This window comes from Colius striatus, chromosome 20, assembly GCF_028858725.1.
Source record: "Colius striatus isolate bColStr4 chromosome 20, bColStr4.1.hap1, whole genome shotgun sequence".
In the NCBI taxonomy this organism is placed as follows: domain Eukaryota; kingdom Metazoa; phylum Chordata; class Aves; order Coliiformes; family Coliidae; genus Colius; species Colius striatus.
Genome location: NC_084778.1, coordinates 8,692,985 through 8,716,923, shown reverse-complemented (window position 1 = coordinate 8,716,923; position 23,939 = coordinate 8,692,985). Strand labels below are relative to the sequence as shown.

Sequence of the window (23,939 nt, the reverse complement as noted above, 5' to 3'; positions counted from 1 at the left end):
CAAAAACCACATCAGCCTCCCAGGAGGTTAAGTAGCACAATTGTTGGGAGTCTCCAGGCACCAACACAAGCTCTGTGTCTCAGAAAGCAGCATCCCTGCAGGACCACCCTTCTCTACCAGGAAATCCCCTCTGTGTCCCAAAGCTAAGGTCAGCAATACTTTTGCTCTTGCCCCTGGTAAATCAGTTGACTCACGAGGAGCTGCTACTCTGGCAGAGCACAGCATCCTTATGACAATGTGCACAGGTCACAATAGATGCCAGAAGCACAAAGCCTCTTGTTAAGTGCTGTCTTAATAGCAGGACTTGCACTGCTGCTTAAGGAGCATCACATCGAGTACACACAGTGCTCAGTCCTCAGGAGCAAAAGGACAATGGGTGTTTCCAGGCTCCTGCCCAGTTCTGGTGAACTTCAACTCTCCAGCCACAATCTCAGGTATAGAAAGTAGTTAGTGAGATGCTTTTGCCCACACAGGACACCAAGCATATGTGTAGAAATTGAGTGATTTTATACAGAAACTCCTTTCCTTACCAAACCCATGCTCAGGTGTCATAGCAGACTTCTCTGTCACACAGCCTGCCAGCACCTCATGCCAAAACACCACCCCAGGCCCCAAAGCTGCTGGAGCATGGTAAGGTGACCCCCTGAGCCACCTCAGCATGTCCAAGCCCAGTGCAAAGCCCAGCTCTCACAGCAGGACACAGCAGCACTCACACTTCTGCCCCTTTCCAAAGTGCTGACATTTTCTTTTGAAACCAGCCTAAAACCTTTCCCTTGGTTCTGTCACATCTACAAATGAACATTTTCTGCATGTGCATATTTTGCTGATGGCCAAACCCCAAAGCCAAACCCCTGAACACCCCTCAGACCAAGCCCATGAGGTGACAGTGCTTTCAGGGCATCCAGGGGCCAGAAGGTGTTAATACAGGATTCATGTGTCAGTTTGACAAAGTGCTTCCTTCTCGCTTCAATAACCACGAGGGATTGGAGCTGCCTTTTTTATCATTTCTTTTTAATTCCCTCCTCCTCCAACATTCATCTTTTTGTAACATCAAATATAACTATTCCTCATAAAACATCCCAGGTCTGGTCTCAGGAGGAAGAGGGAAGGGTGAATACATGGTGTGATGTAGCTGGACTGATGTAAGTTTGGCTGAGGCAGGGGAGTATTTCCCTTCTCCAGGCAGGGCAGGGGGGCTGTAGGAACAGGACTGGAAAATGCTGGGACAAAAGGTAAAAACAGACAAACCTTCTCCTCCCAACCAGATACGGAGGTCCTACAAGATCCTTACCTTGGATCCTTCCACTTGAACCTGCTCTGCCTATAAAGCACAGTATGACTTTCCTACTGCCTGTAGTGAATAAAACAACCCCCAGATTTTTATTTCAGCTTGCTAGCTTGAAGTCAAATACTCCAACCACTCATGTCCCTTCCTTAGATACAGAGAGAATAGTTTTGTTGTTAGAAAATGACATTTCATTCACAGACTCCTCAATGTAAACACATATTTTTACAGCTAATGAATCTCAGGTAACCTAACAAATATCATCAATAGAAACACTGCATTGCTGCTTGGGAAATGTACTCTTGGGGGAGAGGGGATTATAGTGTAAATTCTAACCAGAAGTAGTTGTTCTCTCACACAACTTCACAGATCCTTTGCAGGTATTGAGCAGGAAGCCACTTCAAAAGCCAGCTTCTTAGTTTCATTAATATTTCTTATTCCCTTCAAGGGAAAGCTCAACTTGCAAACTACCTTCACAACACATTTTCAGAGCTTTCCTGCTGGTGAGGACCCTCTCTGATCACGACACAGAGCAGCCTGAGAACTGAATCACCCGTGTGGTGCCATGGCCTGGCCTAGGGACAGGCCTCCTGGCCGAGGCCTCTGCTCACTCCCAGGCTCGGGGTATGCAATGCCCTGCTAAGTGAGCACCTCCTGAGTAAAGATACCCAAGCAATTCTCACACCTGGAATTTATTTGTCACAGGGGTGTGATCACAAAAAGCCTCTGATCTATTCACCATAGAATCACAGAATGGTGGGGGTTGGAAGGGACCTTTAGAGCTCATGCAGTCCAACCCCCCTGCAGAAGCAGGTTCACCTAGACCATATTCAAGAACAAGCACTGTTATATGCAAAACACCACCAAGGATAAAAGATCCAAAACACAGCCAAAGGAAACCTCAGATGCCAACACACCTGAAACTTCACAGCTTTCCAAACCCTCCCAGTTCAGCCTAAGACAGAGTCTACATAAGAGGGCTGGAGATGGCTTGTCTCTCCCGAATCCAGCACTCCTGAGCCTCTGCAGATGAGCTGTGGCACCCATCGTGCTCCAAGAGAACATCATCAGGGAAAGACTCGATGTCCTTGAAAGGATGGCAGAGTAATCTATTCTTTTGGCAAGCAGGACCCTCCTCTTAAATAAAGGGCTCATACTCCATTCAGGCTCATCTATCACTGCACAGGCACCAGAGAGATGACATCCTCCTAAAAGTCACATTGTCACCAAGAGCACTCTGCAGAGCAGAGGTAGATTTCTCCCCTTCAGTGATTAACTCAGCACAGAGTACAAAAGTTTTCAGCTTCCTTTCTTCAGGTTAATACAGTCATTAAAGCAAAAAACCTGAATAGGTTATGCTGCATAGGTATCAACTAAAACCATACATTGTTCAAGCATTTGCTATTAATACACCAACTCAAAGCACATTGAGGCTTTGTCTTCATTGCTAAAAAAGGTGCCTATTACCAGAGGATAATTAACACATTAGCTACTCTGCTGTAAAACCAGAGCAAAGCTCAGAACTCTGATTTTACTGCTAGGAAAGCAAGAACACTCAGCCCCAGCATTTACCTGCAGATTGACACCAAAGCCCTTGATTGTTGCCCAGCAGCTGAACACACGGCAGTTGTCCCCATGTCATCCACAGCACAGAGGAGAAAAACCAATCGTGTCACCACCACCATCCTCTTTTTGGGCCCTGTGCCAGTTCCAGTACAACACTGAAGTTATGATGCCAAAGAAAATAGGATTAAAAAACCCCAAAACCCCATACCTTTAAATAAACCAAACCTGGTACAAAGCTGGGACACAAAAAGTTCCATTAAAACAGAAGGAAAAACTCTTTCAGTGTTTCAGTGAGGGAGCCCTGGCCCAGGCTGCCCAGGGAAGGTGTGGAGGCTCCTTCCTTGGAGGGCTTCAAGACCCATCTGGACATGTTCCTGTGTGACCTGATCTAGGTGGAGCTGCTTCTGCAGGGGGTTGGACTGGATGATCTCTAAAGGTCCCATCCAACCCCCACCATGCTGTGTGATTCTGTGGTACTATCTTTTCATGCAAAACCCATTCCTGTTCTTAATGAGGATGAGGGATTGGTCCTACATCTCAACACCTGCATCCCAAGTCAATCCCTTAGACAAAGGCCAAAAAGCCAAGCAGACTGTAATTCTTTTGGTTTCAATATACTTGTGTGAGAAACAGAAATGTCTCTATAAAGTATTACTACTCTGAGGCCAGACAGTATTCCTTATTCTTCTAGAGCCTTGAAAATACGATGAAAAAAGCTGTCATGAGTTATAATTACAGAAACATGAAAGTTGAACTTTTTGGTTTACACCATCTTTGTTTAGAAGACAGATCTGTCAACACAGCTGTTGTCAGATCATCCCAAACTGGTTCATATTGACCAGCTTTGAAATTCTGCCTCGGAGTAAAACCCTGAAGTGAGACAAGCACATCAGCAGCAATTCCCAAGCCAGCATTTTAAACAAGAAGAGCCTCTCAGCCTGTGAGCAGTCCCACTGATAGATGAAGCACAAGAAGCAGCAGCCCAGACTGGGAAGCAAAGAGAAAATAAATCAAGTTTCATTATCTTACTTTCCTAAAAGCAGCATCCTAAGGCACGTTGCCTTCCACAACCATTCTTCCTTTACTCACCACCTATTGCTTGGAATCTCTGGCTTCACACTTCAGTAGAAATTAATCAGTTCACTTAAAAAAAAATCTCTAGATATAAACCAAAGTACAACAGCTTTATTCTGAGACCTAAATGTGTTGTGAAGTAAATCCAGAGCCATAACTGCTCCTTATCCATTTCCATGGATTTGTTTTTAATGCATTTGCTCTTGTAAATCAGCACAAATGGCATCCCAGTGATTTATTTCTCTTCAATATTTCTAGGGCAGTTTCAAAGAATAATGATGTAAAATTTATACCAAGGGAAACAAGTCAGATGCAAATGTAACTTAAAATAGACAAACATCATTAAAACAGATCAAATCACCACCAGAAATCCTCTTTCAAGCTTGCTGTTAACAGACCACACAGGCTAATGATATTCCATCTCCTGGGGAAATGGAGTATGTTTAACATCAAATGCCAGAAGCAGCTTTAGCATGAGTCTGGGTGCTGCTCCCACCGAGCCCAGTGCCAAAGGCTCATCACAACCAGACACGGGCTCAGCCCTGAGCTGAAAGTCAACTTGTGAAACTAAAAAGTCCTTTCTCTGAGATAAAAACCTTCAGCAACAATTCAAGTTTGTGCCCAGGTCCCACTGACTTTGAAGGGACTCACACCAGCAGCTGGGAGGGCACAGAGGGAGCAGCACCATGTCCAGCTCCTCGGCACTGAGTGAGGATGAGTGGAGGGGCTCAGCCAGCAGCTGACCTGCCTGGTCACCTTGGCTCTATCCCAGCTACAAAAGAGCCCCTTTGCCAAAAAGATGCAAAACCCAGGAGAGTGGTTGACTGGCTTTGATCTGACCAGAAGAATGATTGCTCTTTAAGCTGAGTAGGCACCTCTACTTTTGCCTGGGCCAGCACTTTGTATGCAAGGTCACAAGATGGCACAGATATATTTGTGTCTGGTCACGTGTGGGTAAACAAAACAGGTATTAAGAGCCAGTCTTGTGATGGAGAAGAGCTGAAACAACTCTCTGGGACTTCTCAGAGCCCACTTTCCTTTCACAGTCCCTAAGATGTGCCAGCTCCAGCTCCACACTGTCACGTCCCTCTAGCTCCAGTATCTGCTGTCTTTGGCTTGGCTCTTCAGCCAAAGACAAGGCTGGGCTGCAGCACCTGGTGTGGTGGTCCTGGAGAGGCCACCATTTCAAGCATGTCCCAACTGTGCACAGTTGTAACTCCAGCAGCTTAAGAAAGTCCAGAGGAAGACAGTATTAAGAACTAAATACCAAGTCCATGAGGTGAGCCCTAAAGAGGGCACCAAGGAGGAAAGTCTGCCTCAAACAATATTGTGCAAAGCAACTCACACACAGCCTGGGGAACAGAAAAACCAGCATTTGGATGTGCAAAAAAAAAAGTGAGAGAGAAAAGCAGTTTAAAAAAGGAGCCCATCATTAGCCAAACACTCCTGGCTAAAGAATGAACTGAACATTCACCACAGTCATTTGGATCTAACAGTGGAGCCCACTCTCCCTCTCAGCTGCCAGGTATACAGTATTTTTAAGCCACTGCAGCAGCTATTTAGACACACAGCCAAAGGCTTGGACATTTCCTTATGGACCTCTGTAGCTGGAAATCTCAGCCAGGAAAACAATGTCCCACTGAAATTCTGTAGGGCTCTAAAAGAACATTCCTCAAAATCAGTTCTTTTTGCTCAGCAATGGAGGATGCAGGACAGAGGAACAAACTGCATTTTAAATAATCCTGTAATTATGATGGTTTAAGTGAGCAACTGCAGGACAATGGAAAACAAAAGAGGCCTCATGCATGTAAGATAAAGAGAGCACATTATTTGGCAAAATGGCAATACTTTCATGGGTGTAAGTCCCAGAGAGCAGCAGCCAGTGGTGCAGACACCACAGCCCTGAGACTGACAGCACAGCACACAGGCTGGGCCACAGCCTGGGAAAGGGCTGTTGTAGTTAAGAGAATGAACTGCCACTCGTTATCTCAGGAAGCAACAAACCAGCAAGGCAACTTCAAGAGGCAAATGATGAAAGCAGAGATTAATCCACCATAAAAACATAATTGCCTTGTTAAAAATCACTCTTGCAGTCTGCTGAAGCAATGGATTTATAATGTTTTTCTTCTGGGCTTTGTCCAAATAATCTAAAAATAGAACTGAAAGACCCACCACAATTTGCTGAAAATCCTGCCCATTTCATTTAACAAAGAACAACACAAACAAGGAGTTGCAAATAACTTTCTCATTGATTATGCAATCCTTGCAAGCCTGCTGCTCCTGTAAAGCCCTAACTCAGGAGATGGGCTCTAAAGTGAAAAACATTATGGAACTGGCAAGCAAGCTTTAAAGATTTTAACTGCCTGTTATATTAAATCATTGAGCTCCACCTTGAGCTAGGGACTGAAAGTCCTCCTGCATGGTGCTGGGCCAGAGCAACACAGGCCAAGAGGTGACATGTAGAGAGGGGACATTCCCTATCTGAGCACACATGGGCATGATGCTTCCACATAAGCAGCTCATCAAAACAGCCCCTAAACAGCCCCTGGATTGATGCTCTGCAATACAGTATGGAGATGAATAGGTATGGAGATGAATCCTGCTGCAAGGCAGCTGTTTGCCAGTGGCCACTGTTGACCTCCCTCCAAACAAGTCTCACCAGCACCACTGGAGGGCTCTGATGCAGCCCTGGCAGCCTTTTAGCAGCTCCCACAGACTTTGTATCTGCTCTTCACTTCAAGCAGTTACCCTCTGAGCTTTGGCATCAAGCAGATGGACTCCTTCAGTTCCCACTGGTTTACAGGATTACTCCCTAAAGATACAGTCTAGGAAAATCTGCAGAGCATCACCACTTTGGAGCAGGCAATGACAGCTGAACTCCTCAGCCCTTGGCCCATAATTTCCATCTGCTGAGAAATTTTCCCCTCCTGGCTATCCCAGTCTCACAGCCAAGTCAGCATCGGGAAGCAGCGTCTGCAGAGTACAGACTGGCAGCTCACAGGGCAAGAATCTCTTCTGCTTGCAAAAGAACTGCCACTATCTTTATGTGTAGCACTCTGGTCCTCCTGTAGCCAGGCAAAGATGTGTCCAGCAGTGAACTGCAGGCAATCCTCTCTCCTGTCTCTACATGATGAAAACCACTGCAAGCCTTTCACGTGTCCCAGGACCACTGGGTGACCACCCCAAACTGCACCCTGAACTGAACTGCTTATACCTACTGGTGGGACATCCCCACATACAACAGCCCTGAGAGGAACAGTCATGGGCAAGGCTCATCTCTTCAGTCACACTCCTGTCTGTGATGTGCTCTCACATGCAGATGTAGGAGCATGAAGTAACTGGGCATCTCTGAAAGCTACCAGATAGGATGCTCTTGAAGCATCACACAGAACATTGGACCTCTCACTCACCACTGTGCAGCCTCCTGCTGCTCCTCCCTCACTTCATGGAGTACTTCTCCACTCCATTCCCAAGTCAGCTCCCCACAGACAACACCAACAGAAGCAGAGCATAAGAATGGAGTATTGAGAGCAGACAACAGGGGCTGGGTGAAGGAGGAAAGAAAGTTAACCTCTTAACACAAATTGTAGAAGTAATCCAAAATCCAGGGTCTAAATGCCAAGTGGCACCTCCAGGGAGCAGCCACTTCAGAGCCTGCCTGGTCACAGGCCTCAGTGCCAGGCACCATGCCCCACTGCTCGTGAGCATCCCCTCCTCACCTCATCCCACTGAGGCACACATTCAATTGGGGAACTACACCAAAGCTGTGGAAGGTGGGCATCTGCCTCTCCAGCAGCCTGAACAAAAATGGCAACTGTTTGGTCAACTGCTGGCATGGCCAGAGCCTTTGGCAGGAGGGCTACCTAGCAAACGCTGGAAGTCAGATGGTTGTGCTATGCAGTCTTTACCTTCTGTAGAGGAGTGCATCCCACATGAAGAGTGCAAGACTTTATTCTCTATTACAAAGGTACCCATGAGCCCAACATAAGGATTTTAAAATTATCTTGCTTCTTACAAATAAACATAAAATATCACACCAAAGAGTTTGAAGTCCCAAGTGTGTCTGGACATACAGTGCAGCTTCTGCTCCCACTTGAGGAGCCTGCCTTCATGCTTGACACTACCTGAAACTCCAATATCTCAAACTAAAGCATCCTTTAGAGACACCTAGTCTCTACACAAAGCCTTCAGATCCTCCAGCTCTCCCAGAAAGTTGGGCTCTTCAGGACATAAGGCTCCTTAAGATTGTTGAGCAATTTTCAACACAAAGTCAGAATGAAATGAAAGCAATGAAGCAGACACACATTTTTACAGGCCCATAAACAGTTGCATTAGCACTATGGATCATCAACTCTCCAGTCCTATGGCTCATCAGCATCTATACTCTCCTAACTCCTCTCTTCTTAGAGCTAAACAGTTAGAGAAGATCATTGACAGTGCATCTAATATCAGTTCCTCCACCAAACAGATTTATGAGCAGCCAAGTACTATTCTGGGATAAAAAGAAAGGTTGATCCCTACATCAGTCAGCACAGTAGCTGTACCCAACTACTGCACTTAGAAATGGCTGAACAGATTGGGCAGAAGACAAGCTCACCCATCACAAAGGCCTTAACTGTGTAAAAAATGAAAACAAGTCACCTTTGATTTACCAGTTTGCTTTGACCTTTTGTCATTGTTATTAAATTACTGTCTTTCTGTATTCAAGTAAGTACAAGACAATAAACTCCACAAGTTTATATGAAAGATGCTCCAGCAATTTAGCAGCTCCAGAGGAGACTCTGAACCCATGTGCTGGAGTTCCTACATTTCTTACATTAGCAAACCTAAAGGCAGTTTCATCCAAGAAGAAAATGCAGGACTTGGCTCTCAAGCACACAACTTGCAAGTCAACAAGGCTCCAGATGTGTTACTTCAGTAGCTATGGATATGATGGATGGGACATGTGGTTTGGGAGGTTGCAGACCGCCCCACTGACCACAGCCATCATCTACACCTACCAGCAAGTGTGCAAACATCCAGCTCACACCACTAGCTCCCTTTAGTTTTTAAAGGCAAGAGCCACATCAAGGACAGGGCCAAGGTAAATGTCTACATGCAACAGGGAAAAATAGCACTTCTTTGCATGAGCTGGTTTATTGCTGAAAGTCAATCTGATAAAGGAAGTTTAGGGTCAGATTCTGCTCTCACTGGCACTCAGGTAACCCAAAGATGTTGAACTGGGAGCTGAGGAAGATTACTGACAAGTAGAGCACTGACAACAGAAGCGTTTCCTGAGCTCTAACTCCTGCAGGATCCCGCCCTAAAGCAGAACCAGAGGAAGAGGCCCAGCACTCCTCAGCTGCTTCAGCCCTGCAGTAGTTTGAGCCCAGCATGCTAATCCCCTCTGAAGCAGTGAGGAGCCTTCCCAGAGCCTCCCAACCAGGCACCATACAGCACTGAACAGCCTAGTGCCACCACATCCACATCACTCTGGCTACATCTGCAAGCCTGGACCCAGCAGCCCAGCCTCTGTCATCCAAACACACCTGCACACCCATCATAGCTAATCCCTTATGAGAGGATTCCTCACCTTCTCCAAAGCAGTACATCATCTTGATTCTGCTTTGCACAAGTCCATGAGTATGTTCCCTTTGCTTTGGAGGAGCATCAGCATACCCATTACCACATTCCCAGAAAATCCATTTGCTTCTCTGTGGAGTTTTTTTGCCTCAATTATACACTCACTATTCAAGATGAGAAAATAGATCATTCCCACAGATGCTTTGTCAACTCATCTTTCCTGAAATGTCAAATGAAGAGGATTCAATGAACCCAATAAATGCTGCTTCTCTGAATCATCAGGCTAGAGCCATTGATAATCAGTCAGTGAGGAGAGAAATCCAACAGCTAATACATTTAGCAGAATGGAATGTTATGCAATGCTCTGTGCAATCCCAAGCTATGGCATTTGGCCCAGTTACTTCAATTCTATAGGCTTAAAGAAGAACACATTTTAAAATAAAGTGGTGATACAAGTTCCCTTTGCCTAGTTGACACAAGCAGGATTTTAGGTTTGCTCTTTAGGAGCTCACATAAAAACACACTTGTGCTCTGCCCACTCCAGGTGCTCTCGCATGCAGATTGCTGCTCTACCTCACAACTAGAGAATGGAAACGTTAAAAGTCCCCAGGACCACAGAGCCTCTTGGGGTAGTTCTGGTCCCTAGCACCAGGCCACTGGAAACAGAGCAGCCCCTTGCTAGTGACTGGGTTAATAACTAACAGAAGGGCTGGAAGGGGGAACAGAGACTGCTTTGAATCATGTTGTCTAAAAGCCCAGTGTGGCATCTCTGGTGCAGCCCTTAGGAAGAGCTAAAGGCAAAAGAAAGATCATGTTTACTAAAGGGTAAGAATAGTAAATGCTTCTTAAATGTAAAGCAGCAGCAAAGCTAGGCAAGCTCTACAAAGTGTGCTAGTTAATGAGTGAAAGAAAGTGAACTTGGAAGAGGAAGATGACCATCTGTTTCTCCTATTTACACTTCACAGGTCAGAGCCTAAAACGAGAGAAAGGGGAGAAGTGCCATCTACCAACGACAAGGGCAGCAGCTGAGCAACCTCTCTGCAGCCATACCCACTCCCCTGATGAGAACAAGCAGTAACAAGTAGCCCACAGGCCTGGCTACCACAAAACCAGCAGCAATAAAGAGGGCATTGACATGGGATAACAGATAAAGCATTGGACAAGGACTAAGACAACACAGATTTTACCCCCACCCACCTCAGGCTCACTGGGAGGCCAGGTACACCTTGCCTTCCCCCCAGCCCCTGTCTTCCCAAGACACACAGGAACAACCAGCAGTTTGGAATAAATTATCATTTTGATTGTAGAGTGTGTTTATGAAACATTTTTCCCCAATACCAAGAGCTATTGGAACAGACTGAAGAAAGAAGATTTCACTCCCTCTGCAGCCAAAAAAAATCTCACAGCAGCCTCATTGAGGTTGCTGCTTGCTGTAAGCTAAACTGAAAGGAGATCATGTATTTCAGAGACAATAACTTAATATTAACCATCATACCTTGGTAACACTCATCACATTGCATTTCAAAAGGCTTACACCAGGAACCTCATTAGCAGAAGCATTAAAACAAGCACACAGCTGGTAGAGAGCATTTATTGTGCAGAAGAGTCAAATTCTTCTAAATTTATAGTGGCAAAATTGATTACTGATCCTAACATCTGTTGCAAATTTTACATTTCAATTCTCCTTTAAAAGTCACTTAGCTCAGAAACATCAGACCAGGCTCTACAAACCAGCTCCCCCCCCAGGCACCATGTAAATCATTGCCATGCAAATCAAACGTGCTCTTTTCATGAAAGCAATTGTTACTGTCATATATTATATCATAAGCACTAAAACATGCTTCAGATGTAACTCAGTGCATTTACACTACCTTTGTAATCACACAGAAGCCAAGGGCAACTTTGAAGGAAGGATCACATTGCAAAAAAACCCACCAACCCTAAGGTACATCAGATACAAGCCTGAAAACATATAAAGATGCAAACTGACATCCTCATCATCCAGACACGTAAAAGGAATGACCTGTAAGCCACATGCAAATGCAGACCTGGAAGAGGGTAACAGGATACAGCTTTATATTCCATGCCTTTCTCTGGACAAACCATTTCTAGCACCTTCCAGCATGGAGTACATACCACAGGTGCCAAACATGATATCCTAGGACAAGCAGAGCTAAGAATTTCCCTTTTTGCTTCCTTTTTTAATAAAGACATTTGCTACACCTTGCCCAGAGAGCCAGGATCTTGTTTCTCTGTGAGATCTTAATTCTTTTGAGGTAGAAAAAAAGATTGAGGGCAAGGTTTTACTCAAGATCTAAAGCATCTGCATCTGATGTCTAAAGACACAGGTCTAACTGAACTCCAGAAAGCACAACTAAGCTGTTTCTTTTGCTTTTAGTGACCCTGCTCGAAGGACAGGAAGGATAAGGTTCTGCTTCATCATCAGTTCCTGCAGTGCCACAACATCCATTAACCTAAAGGGTTTTTAGCCCAGTTTACTTTGTGCATGGCTTCAATCTGTTTAAGAGAACATTGGCACTCGTCCTCTGAAAGTTAAAGCAGTTGAGCAGTGCCACCTTGGGCCTGGCAGCACAGCAAGTGCTGGTAAGGAACAGCGTATCGAGCAGACTCAACACAATTCATCACCATTAGGTCAAGAAGATCCAGAGCACACAAGTGACACCAGGGACCTTTTGCCCAGTGGTCATCAAGGCCATGAACATCCAATGGAGCAGAAAGCATTTTCCTTCAAAAAGTTGTCTCACTCTCTCAACAGGTGTAGGAAAAGCACACTCAGAGATGTGGCAAGGTAACACTGAACCACAAACCAGGCTTGTTCTGTCAGTGTGTCCAGCAGCACCTTTTCCCCACTTATGTTTCACTGTGCTTGAGTAGAAACCTGTGAGCTCTTTTAGCCAGACTGGGTCACTGCATCCCCACTGCATCCATCAGCAGCTCAGTGGGGAATTCCCATTTGTCTCCATTGACCTCCCTATTGCTTGGGAAAACATTTGGTGATTTATGGATGATAATAACAAACAGTTTTCAAAGTTTCTGAGTCTGGTTTAATAACACTGAGGGAAACAGCACAAAGTCAAAGCACAAATGCACCACAAGTCTGATCACTGGTGGATGAGAGCTCACAGAACATCAGTTCCTTCTTTTCTTGCTCAGACAGCACAGGTTTGGTTAATGGGATTTAAAAAAGCATCAACTTGGTCATAGAACTTCAAGAGATGGAAAACCTGCTTCTTCCATCCTGAGCTTCTGGACTCTCATTACTAATTTGTACCTGACATCTCATTTGGATGTAGCATTATGAAACAACACTGGCTGGTAGGAATACCTTCTAACCACTGGAACAGATATTTCTCTCCCTTAGGAGGAAAATAAGGACAACCTTTCCTCAGTGCTTCCTCCAAGCACTTATCTATCAAAGTCAAGTCACCTCTCAATTGTTCTTACGAACTCAAGACTGTCAGAGGCCAAGTCAAGACTTCTCAAATGTGATGTCTGGAAAGGGCACATTCTAAATTTGCACATATCAACGTCTTTTTCCTCTCAATTTAATTTGGAGGGCACAAGACACATGACAAGAAACAATGGAGCCTTCTGAGAGTCTACCTGCTATTTAACATAAACACTTCTCTCAAACATTTCTCAGCATAGAAAATTTCCCATCAAGATCACCTCAATGAATAAAGAAGGGGAGTTTCTTGCTGTTTGCTACAGAAAGATGTTTCTCTTTTATTCCTGAACTTCCATTGAACATGCTACAGCAACTGATCACCAACATGCTGCATGATGCTGTCAAATCACACTGGGGACAATTCATTGTTAAATTCACTCCTTTATAAGAGGCTCAAGAAGTTTGTGCAGAACTTCAGGTAAAATAGTGAAATCCATTATCAGCATAACCACCTCACTAAGGCAATGGATTTGGACTCTGTCTATTTGTCCAGGCCCTTCCATTTCTATTTTTAACAAGAATTAACCTCTTTTTGGTGGCACTCAGAGAGGATAGCCTCACTTCTTTCTCCCATTTGTCTGTCTGGATTATCAATGTTTTGCAGCAGGCCCTGTCTGCCTCTCCATCCCTGCAGCACTGAGCATGGCCCCAGGGGCAGCCAGCAAAACAATCAAGCAGGCTAACTGCAAGAGCAGCACTTGCCAACCGCCACGGTGGCAAGCACAGCAAGGCACAACTTGTGCCTGTACAAACTCTCTTTGCCCATTTTTATTTTTCAGAATGTGCACAGATGAAATCTACCCCTGGTTCTTATTAGCAGTGACTCACCTCAGCTGCAATGCCAGCCTGTCTGAGGCTCAGGAGAAGTGAATAAGCCTGGATGCTTTGTCAGGCAGTGTGAAAATATGGGACTTTTGTTTTGTTTCCAGATACATTAGCATCACTTCCCCAACACAATGCATCAGCACCTCCCCACCTATTCTGAAACAGAAGCTGTACTGCTTAAGAATCAACATGCACTTTCACCACCTTCCATTCATCACAGTCCTACAGAACTGTGCTTAACATCACACATGAGCACCAGGCAATGTGCTCAGAGGGAAAATGGAAAGGGGCTTTTGCCCAGAAGCAGTTCAAGATAATTCTGGGTACAAGAATCATGTGAAAAACTTAAGAAATGGCACGTTCCCCAAGACTTCTTGCTGTCCCCCATGTGTGGTGATGCAGTGTGCAGCTGAGCAGAGGCTGGCAGAACAGCATGTTGCCAACAGGATCAACTGTTAATTGTCTCTTGTGTTACCAGTGTTTCAAGGACCCTTCAAAGTGCAGTTGCTTTGAGGAGAAAATGTACCTGCTAGTTGAGCTTCTTTTTCCCCCTTCTCTTCACCTTGACCAGAGTATTTTTAGCTGTATGGACAGACTTGCCAATACTTTCACCTTCAATTCTTTGCAAGGAAATTTCTGACAACACACAACAATAAATGAACTGTAGCTACCCAGGGTCAGGAGAGGCAGAAGGGAAGAAATGATGGGCAAAAGCAAGCTCCCAAAAGACTTTTGCAATAATTCTTGCCTTCTGTATTTTCCCTCCCCTTCATTCCACAGCCTCCTCTGCTCACACAGACAACTTGGTAAGTTTGGACCTGATTTCAGCAAGCTCAAAGGTAACCCTGAGATTTTGCTTAAGGAGATCAGCCAGCACACTCACAAACAGCTTGAGCAAACCACTCACGTGCCTTTGCAGAAGAAATTGTCACTCAATTACACTGAGTCTCCCAGATCTACATGGAAGCACATTTGGCAGAAAATGGCCCAATATTGTCATCTCAAAAGGCAGAACACTCATTATTCAAATAAGTGTCTCTTGTCTGTTTATCTCAGCAGGTAACATGTCACCTTCTGTCAAATTGCTAAACATAAGTACTTGCTTCCATCAGAGCACAGTATCAGTAAATAAGAGAGGGAAGACATGCTCATGAGCATTATTCTTATTAATTCATGTGATGCTAGGACTGTAAGTACTTCATTCATTACTACAAAAACTGCTCCATGGTAGACCAAGCTCTGAGCTGACAGCAGCAGCCATGATCCCACAGGCCTTCAGGTCACTGTCCAGCTGCCTCAGGTGGACAGAAACCACTAACAGAGTAAAGGGTCACTCTTACTGTTATGCTCAGATAGACTGTTTTGAGTAAATCTTCCAGAAATAAGCAGATTTCTATGTAGCAGGAGAGTGATCAGAGCTAGTACACTCCAGCACACACACTTTAATGTCCTTCATGTACTGCAATGAACCAGTGCCAAGTGCCACCTGAGGATTCATGACTCTCCCCAGGCTTCCCTGAATTTCCAGTTTGCCTTCAGCAGTTGCTTTCAGTGTAAATGCTTCATTAGGAAATCTCTTATTTTAGAATCCCTTCACCTCTTACAGCACCTTATATTCACAACAGAGTTTACTGTCCCATTTGACACACATTCTGCACTCCTTTTACCATTAAGCTTCTCCCCACATGGAGAACTGATCAAACTTACTGCATTTCATATATCTTAATGTACAAAACATGTAACTATGCTCCCAACACACCCAGAACCCACTCCACAGTCCATCTTAAGTCTCTCAAGTCTTCTTTGTTTGTCCCAATAAGGTAAAGTGCTGAAGGAAGAAAAAAGGAGGTCTTAAAATATATTCTTAACTGGGTACCTTTTCAGACAAGGCCTTTAAACTGTCTAGAAACCTCTGCCAGAAATCCTTGAAGAGGGGACGATCAATTCTCTTCAGGCTTTCTTTGGTGCTGGCATCCACGCTGACATACAGCTGTGTTACTGGCACAAGGTTCCTGGGGAGTGAAGAGAATTGTTGTTTTCAGACATTACTGGTAGCTGAATTTGTGTTTTCCTACCAAAGCACACATGAGCCACCATACTGGTCCAGTAGTTACAGGAACTATATGATATTTGGAGGGAAGACTACTCTCAAGTCCAGTGGTGGTTCTTTGCCTAGGGAACATCATCTTAAGAGCAAGATGTTACAACCTACCTTCAACAAATAATACACCCTGAAGCTAAGAACTTCACATTCAGAGGCCTCAGCTGACACTTTAATTACCTTCTCCTCATTGAACTGGAATATATTTCACTTTGCTGTAGCTCTAAGCTCCAGAAAGGTTTCCCAAAGCAGGCAGACAGGGGTTCAGGTGAGGGACTGGAAGGCTACTGCTCACCACAGCTGCCATGGTTAAAAACCATAAAGCTCAACCCTTCCTTCAACTTCTATTTGTCCTGGCCTGTGGAAAAATAATCTCCTTCAATAGAAATGCAGCCATAATTCAGCCAGGTTCTACTGCTGGAAACGTTGAACTTACCTGACCTGCAGCTGGCATCAACAGTTAAATATGTTTTTGAAGGGAAATTAAAGCTAGTTAGAAAATAAAACCAAGCACAACTCCCTCCACTTCCAAGGCCTTTTTCATACAAACCCTGCAGCATAGCCTTTCTGGTCACACACCACCAGTGAGCACAGCATCTGTGAGCCCAACACTCATAACTTCTAAAAAGATTAAGCCTCCTCCACTGTGTGAAGAGCCTGGGTTGAGTCTAATCCCTTCCACAGACCTCAAGGGTATAAAGGAGGAACAGCAAGGCTGTGGTCCATTAGCAAAGGGATAATGAAGGGCATTAAGAGGAACAAGCTAAAACAAGCACCCTCCTCACAGACAAAACTGACAAAGCCAGTGAGAGTAACACACATCCACCCCTTGTGCCATCTTCCACCCTGGGGTCCCGAGGATGAAACAGCAGCATCCTAATTGCACCATGTAACTCTTCAGCTCTGAACAGTTTTAGGACAACATTTTGCAAGTGTTTTTTGTGAAGTCTGTTAATGAGCAGGCTCCAGTCCCAGCTTGATTTGCTTCTTTATAGGAGATGAGAAGAAATTAGAAACTATTGTTCAGCTGCCAAACAGTGACACCTAAAAATACACCAAGCCCCTGTCCTCCCTGAAGGTGACAGTGGCAAGAACTGTTCAGAATCAGACCAAGCAGAGCCCTTAGTGTACACTTTAGGCCTTATTAAAAAATGGATTTTTAAACATAGGTTGTCCAGGGAAATGAGGCACAAAATCTAAAAGCTCCAGTGAAATAAAATATGTTAAATTAGGCTTGGCAGTGTGAGGTGAGGGGTTGGACTCAATGATCTTAAAGGTCTTTTCCAACCACAACGATTCTGTGATTCTGATGCAAAGAGAAATCCACTTAACACAGACACTCAAACAACCTCTCTGAACATGTTCTCTCTGTATGTGTTTAGCCCAGAACAAGTTTAACATGTTAGGTTTTAAAAGTCCTGATTTTGTAAACAAGCTTGTCTGGACTTGCAGCCCAAAGCCTCAGTCTTCAAAAATGACCCAATGTTCTAGGTGTAAGTGGACAGAAGTATTCAATGCTGTATTTGCCTAATTAAAGGGGCCCCACTAAAGGTGGTATAAGCATTTTTCAAAACATGAGCTGGGAAAAATCATCTCTTCTCTGAAGATTCCAATCCCAAGGACAGGCAAGAGCCACTCACTGTTAAAATGGAGAAAATTAAAGAACTGGAGGAGATCCCAGGGGATTTCTGCCCCACATTGCTCCAAAACAGAGTGGTCCACAGGTCTGTGTCACAGCTGGGACTGGAGCCCAATGGATGTTATGCATGCTCTGCCAAAGGGAAACAAGGAGGAAGGGCAGCCATGGTCCAGACAGCATCAGGGAAAACTAGAGCACAAACTGGTGTTCCTGGAACACAGCTACATTTTACAGCTAAAAGGAAATCTATTTGCATGGTACTAGGATGGATTTTCCAACATTCCTCCTTAATTTTTGGGTTGTAATTTCCAAGCTAGCCTAGACAGCTGAGGTCACATCCAGGAAATTAAATTCATGGCATTTACCACATAAGAACTTGGGCAGAAATCATGACAAAGTAGCACAGCACAGCTCAAGAGCAATACACTGACCTCAGGCCACCAGCCATGAGGTGCTTCAGCAGCCAGACAGGACACAGCCAAGTCAATGATACAATGAACAGAAACACCAATAAAAACCAGCATTTGCTTGTGAGCAATGACAAGCATCTGCTCATTACTATTGATGCTGAGAAATGCACATACATAAGGGTTCTTGGTCACAGTCACTAATCAGAAATGTGAGGAAGAAGAAGACTAGAGCCCAGTAACTGGTCAATATGAGCTCATGTGCTTTAAAACCTCCTTCACTTATGAAGACACATGTGTGCCATGGAAACACGGAGGCAGGTGAAGCCACAGTGTGAATACAAGAGAAGGAAGAACAGAAGCATGGGCAGCAGCATGCTGGAGAGGCAGCCAGGGGCTCTGCAGAGCCAGACAGCCCCTCTCTTAGGTACTTAGGTACAGCCCAGGCCACAACTTAGGTACAGCCCAGGCCACAACTTAGGTACAGCCCAGGCCACAACTTAGGTACAGCCCAGGCCACGCTCCCCCTTCACATGCTGAATGCCAGAGGTCATGCTGCCTATTTTAGGATTAACTTTTGGGACTACAGCTCCCCTCTGCTGACAGTAGAAAAGTGCTTTTGGTGCACACTTCAGTTCCCTTATTAAGTAAATCATTTGCTTTGATGAGCCAAAGATCAGATGCCATTTTTAAGACAGCAAGACTAGCATTTCATCACTTTTTGTTTCCTTATAAAAACATTCAACAGATCCTAAGAAATGCAGCTTCAAAATATAGCATGTGCTCTCTTTTTAAAATGCTATTTTTAGGAAAGAGCAATTTCTGTCTATCAGGCACATAATACATGACTTAAAGTAACTTGATTACACAATTATTCAATCATTTGGAATGCCTTTGTAGTGTATAATTACTCACTCAAAAATTGCATGCCCTCCTCTCCCCCCACTGCCACATCCAGACCACGAGAAGGAAGCAAAGAGGAAGCTCTACCATCAAGTGCTAACACACAGAGGCACTGAGCTCAAAGGACAAACTAAGTGATGCATCAAAGCCACCCTGGGCACAGCTCGAGGTGCACACACAGCCCCCAGGCTGGGCTGGGGCAGTGCTGTTGGCTGAGGCATCCACAGGGCTCTCAGCACCCTGTGTGTCCCTGCTGCATGCCCTGTAGTTCAATAGAAGCAGCTGGATGTTTAAACACACCAGGAATGGGGGTTCTTTGCATTTGTAAAGACTCTTTTAGAGTTCATTAAAACCTTTTGAATGCTGAGCTCAAGTGCCTCAGAGTCAAGTTAAAAACTGGAGATGCTGGGCTGGTCAGAGCTTTGGTTTGTGCCCTTACAGAGTTACAACAAAGATCACACTACAAGAGAAGCACTCAGAAGGGCAATTTATGAGTTCGATCTCCTGCTCTAGCTGTCAGAAACACTCACACCAGTTATCAATGTCCCTAAGAAGAAAACATAGCTCACTTGCTGCTCTTCCCTCACACCTCTGGGAGGTGCTGCATTACATTCCCTTCACTCTCAGAAGTAATCACACTTCTCTTGAAAGACACAGAAGAGAAAAATCAAACTTGGTGAAAGAAACAAGGAAGAGCACAGATAGATTAAGGTTCAAATCAAACAGATGCCAAGTGGGTTTTATTGTTGCCAGTGCTCATGCAGAGCTGACTCTGATGAGAGATAAAAAACAGAATTAAAACACAAGTCAGCACTCAAATGTTTTAGTAAGAGTTAGGTGAAATATCTCCTCACCTAATTTCATCTGGGAACTGTGCATTTGTAACCAGGAAACTAGAGATGCTGTGCTGGTGCAGGAGCTTCACGAAGCGGTTGATGTCAGGGTACATGATGGGCTCTCCCACCAGGGACAGGGCACAGTGCTTCACTGCCAGGGCTTCCTCAAAGCGATCTGCCTTCACTCCCGACACACCTGCAAGAGGCAAAACAGGCTTAAATCAACCAAACCCCCTCCCACATCACACACCCTGGCTCAAGGAAGACTGAGCAAAACCACTTGGAGCCTTCCTGAACCAGAGAGACCGGGGCACAGGCAGCGCCCACTGAGCCAGCTCAGGAGCCCACGGAACAGCGTATGGCCAGACACAGTGCCTGGGTCTGTGTGTGCCCTGCTCACTGCTGCAAGCAATTTTCTAGTAAAACTTGAGCTTTCCATTGCTAAGACCTCAACAATGCTACCTGAATGCTGAGATAGAAACTCAAGAGCCAGTTTAATGCCACTTCAAGCAGGCATCTTAAAGAAAATCAGGTTAGTCTGTCTCCACTGCTGACCTCCCTTGGGCCCCCAGCCCCATCAAGACCATCTCGTCAGAAGAGTTGGACACTCTTCACCATGCAGAGCACTAATCACCAGGTCTGAATCCACCCTGACAGCCACATGAAACACAGCTCCATAGAGGATGTGTTCAAAAAGAAAACCCAACACATGACATGGTCCTGAGGAGCGAGAAGCATTTCAGAACAAAGTGAAAAGCACAAGGAGCCCAACTGTAGCATCCACGTGAAAATGCTGTCTGCAGGTTTAACCAATCTGAGTCACACTTGTTATACCCAGGGGGTGTGCAGGGGAGAGGCAAATGCTCCTCCAGCTCATCCATAGCCAACCAAGTGCTCAAGACCCTGTATGAAATCATCTGACTACAAACAAGCTTTTGTTCCAGATGTGTCACTTCACATTTGCTTGACGTGCCTTGATGTACTCGAATCGTATCCGAGGGTTTAGGTGGGGGGTTGGTCTGCTTCAAAAAAACACAAAGACTTCAGCTTGAAAGCTGGTCCTCAGCTCACCTCTTGTTGCCTAGACGCTGGAACTCAAGCAGTACAGCACATTACATGCTACACTGCAAAGCCAAGATAAAAAGAGGTGTTTGTGGCTATTGCTTCAGCCTCACATAGAAAAGCTGCTTGGCCATCAGAGCCAAGCTCAGTGTTTGAAGCCAGGCAGGCTCCGGCCTGAGTGAGCGACAGGACTAACGGCTGTTCTGCAGAAACTCGACAGTATGAAACGAGAACTTCACTTGAAAAAACAAACCAAACCATCAAACCCATCACACTGAGATTAAAGGACTAACTTTTGTGTCCCTGAAACTACTGTAAGTCACTTGTTGAATGAATTTCTCTCTCGCAGCATCTCGCACTTGGACTCTGGTGATTACCCTGACAGCTCTGCAAGCAGACAGGAAAATACTCCATCACATGGAGTTTCAGAGTAACTTTCTGAAAGCAGTTTACAGCCAGCCTGGCATATGGTAAATACAGTCCAGAGGAGAGCAGGGGTTTTACACACAACCATTTGACCATACAAATCACAAGCCAGACACAGATAAATTAAACAGGATTAGGGGCTATCCCAGGGAGCGCCTGAACTCTCTCCTACTCTTTTGGCAGCCACATCACTACAGCACTCAACCTCTGCTCCTGGGGATGAGCCTCCTGTCAATGAACTCCAGCAAGTTGGAGCCTGGGCAGATTTAGTATGGCATGCAGCAGGTCCCACACAGGCACCAGAGCTTGGAGCTGTAAGAACTCGAGAAGCCTCTGCGTGAGGCAGTGGTGCAGAGCTCTCAGCTCCTGTCCAGCTCAGGTGTCAGCAGAGCATGCACCCAAGACTGGGGAGGAATTGGGAGAAGTTACCCTTGAACTGCTTGATCATATTCTGATGGTTCTCAATAGCCTCCTGCAAGATCATTTCAGGTTGGTCCATCTTCCATCGCCACTCTGTGCCCACTGGATTGGTGTGATGCCTGAAGGAAAGAGACAGAGCTGTTCTAACACACAGGGAAAGGCCCATCTGTCACCTTGGGAACTTTGGTATTGTTTAATAATGAAAGCAACAAGAAACTCTCAGCAATATCCTGCTTCTGATGCAACCTTCAGATGTCCTCTTTGACCACTGCTCTCATACCCTTCTCCTTCTAGGCTCTGGTCTTCCAGAAAGAAGAATGGATCTTGCAGTTTATATTAAACTTAACATACCTATTTTGAATCACAGGCAAAAGGTTTCTAGGCTAAAATGACAGTCTGCAGCAAGAAAGACCTCTATAGAGACAGGAGAATCAGTTCTGCCTCCTCTTCTGACCACAGCTGTGCAGAGCACTAGAAAAGGAAGGCCCCGAGCCACTTTTGGTTCCATTGTGAAGGTACCAAGTGCCACCCTAAGGGCAACAGGATTTGTTTCTAATCCAATCTTTGTGTAATGCTCTAGTAACAAGACAGATGAGAACAGATTCCTTCAAACTCTGTGAAGTCTGCAGTATACCAGAGCTGCATTGCTGGTGGAGCTGGTTGATCACCCAGAGTTACTTTAGATGAGCCTCCCATCGTTGTTGAGGTCTGCTGGCTACTGCATTACTGAAACTCAGATGCAAAAAACCAACATCAAATGTTGATTTCTGAGCCAAGCAGATTACAGGATAAAAATATTGACCATCTGCAGGACAGCTTGTGCCACATGGGGGTGGGAAGCTGACCTTGCCTACCCAAAAAGGACCACTGTACACCCACAGTTAAACACAAAATGCCTATCCAGGCAAATCCACTCATGCACCTGGAAGGCTTCTGGAGTTTCTCCCCATTCCTTATTTTATTAGCATAAGAGGATGCTACAAAGACATTCAGTCCATCTGGAAAAAAATGCCTCCTGACCAGTAAATGAAATATTATAAACAACTAGCAGGGTGGTCACCATGCTCACACCTGGACAACCAGAACCCAGAGAAAGCCTGTACAGGCCTCCCTGCCAAAGGGACTTTCTGGCAAACAGGGACAATTCAGCCTTTAAGTATCATCCTAAGAAAAATCAGTGAATTTCTGTCCTTTCACCTCTTTGTTTTCTCCCCAACTTCTGGGTTTTTTTTCCAAGGTCTGCTGCAAAAGCTCCTCCACTTTTCTCCTATCAGTTCTACTGTAGCTCTTAGAATAATTTACAGATAGAAGAGTGGCCCATTTTGCAGTGCCTTTCAAATCAGCACTAATAGATTAGCAAAGCTCTAGACAAGAAAATGAGTTCAATTAATAGACATACTCCTGAAAGCCTGTTTTCTGACCAGCTGATCTCTGTTTCCTCTACCACTCTCCATCATCCCTGGAAGTCAGTCACCAGGAGGACTGAAGATACCTGCTGTATTCAGCCTTCCAGCTACAAGAGCAGTAGGACAGGACACATAACTAAGGGAGAAAAAACAGAGCAAAGCACTTTCTCAGGAAAATAACTCCCATTGGCCTCCTCAAGTGAGAAAGACCTGCAGCTCCACACTTTGACAGTGCTAACACACACAAATTCTACACCTGGCATCAATAAACCAGCCCTTTGGCCCAAATGTTGCTTTTGAAGTGGATGAAGTAGTTTGAGAGCAGTGTTTGAATCTCTTTCTCATCTCCTCAAACATCCTTTAAGCTACAACAGCTTTGCTTTCTAAATTCCTCCCTCCCCTTTCCTTCCTGACTGCCAACTCCAAAAGGCATTTATCAATATATATTATAAATAAATTGCATAGAGCTACAGCACTTGTATCTTGTACATTTCACAGGGCAAGCTGACACAGAATCAATATGGTCCTGATGCACACTGGACAGTTATTAATTATTACTGTTCCTGAATTGTAGCACATTCTAACTTTAATAAACAAACCAGGCAAAAGAAGTTTCTCCTCCAATAGGGGGGATGTATTGGGCTGATGGGATTGTTTCAGTCCCTGGCACAGAGGAGACTATTTCACTGTCTCTTTCCCATTGCCCTGCAGGCTTTGACTCTTTGCATGATCACCTGGCCACCCAAAAGCACACACACCAGAAAAACCTTTAATTTATTAAGAGATTCAAGGCATGAAATAGGTTTGATTTGATCCTTCAGGGATCATCCCTCACTGCCACAGCACCTGACCACCACAGAGCAATGTAAGACAGCATAGAACATGATGGGTAGGGCCCAGCTTGCTCCTGCTCTTCCCTGGTGAACAATACTGCTGCCAGTCCATCCTCCCTTGCCTT

The 23,939-nt window shown here is 45.0% G+C and overlaps 1 protein-coding gene across 11 annotated transcripts in view; it reads right to left on the bottom strand.

Annotated features, from left to right (window-relative positions):
* The window catches only part of TYW1B (tRNA-yW synthesizing protein 1 homolog B), an 82,618-nt gene that overhangs the window by 31,118 nt on the left and 27,561 nt on the right, over positions 1 to 23,939 (bottom strand). For all 11 annotated transcript variants that reach the window (XM_062012267.1, XM_062012268.1, XM_062012264.1 and 8 more), the window contains 3 exons: positions 21,585 to 21,694; positions 19,686 to 19,863; positions 15,658 to 15,793 (listed from right to left, as the gene is read on the bottom strand). In XM_062012267.1, the coding sequence (XP_061868251.1) occupies positions 15,658 to 15,793; positions 19,686 to 19,863; positions 21,585 to 21,694 (424 nt within the window). The remainder of the gene's footprint in view (positions 1 to 15,657; positions 15,794 to 19,685; positions 19,864 to 21,584; positions 21,695 to 23,939) is intronic.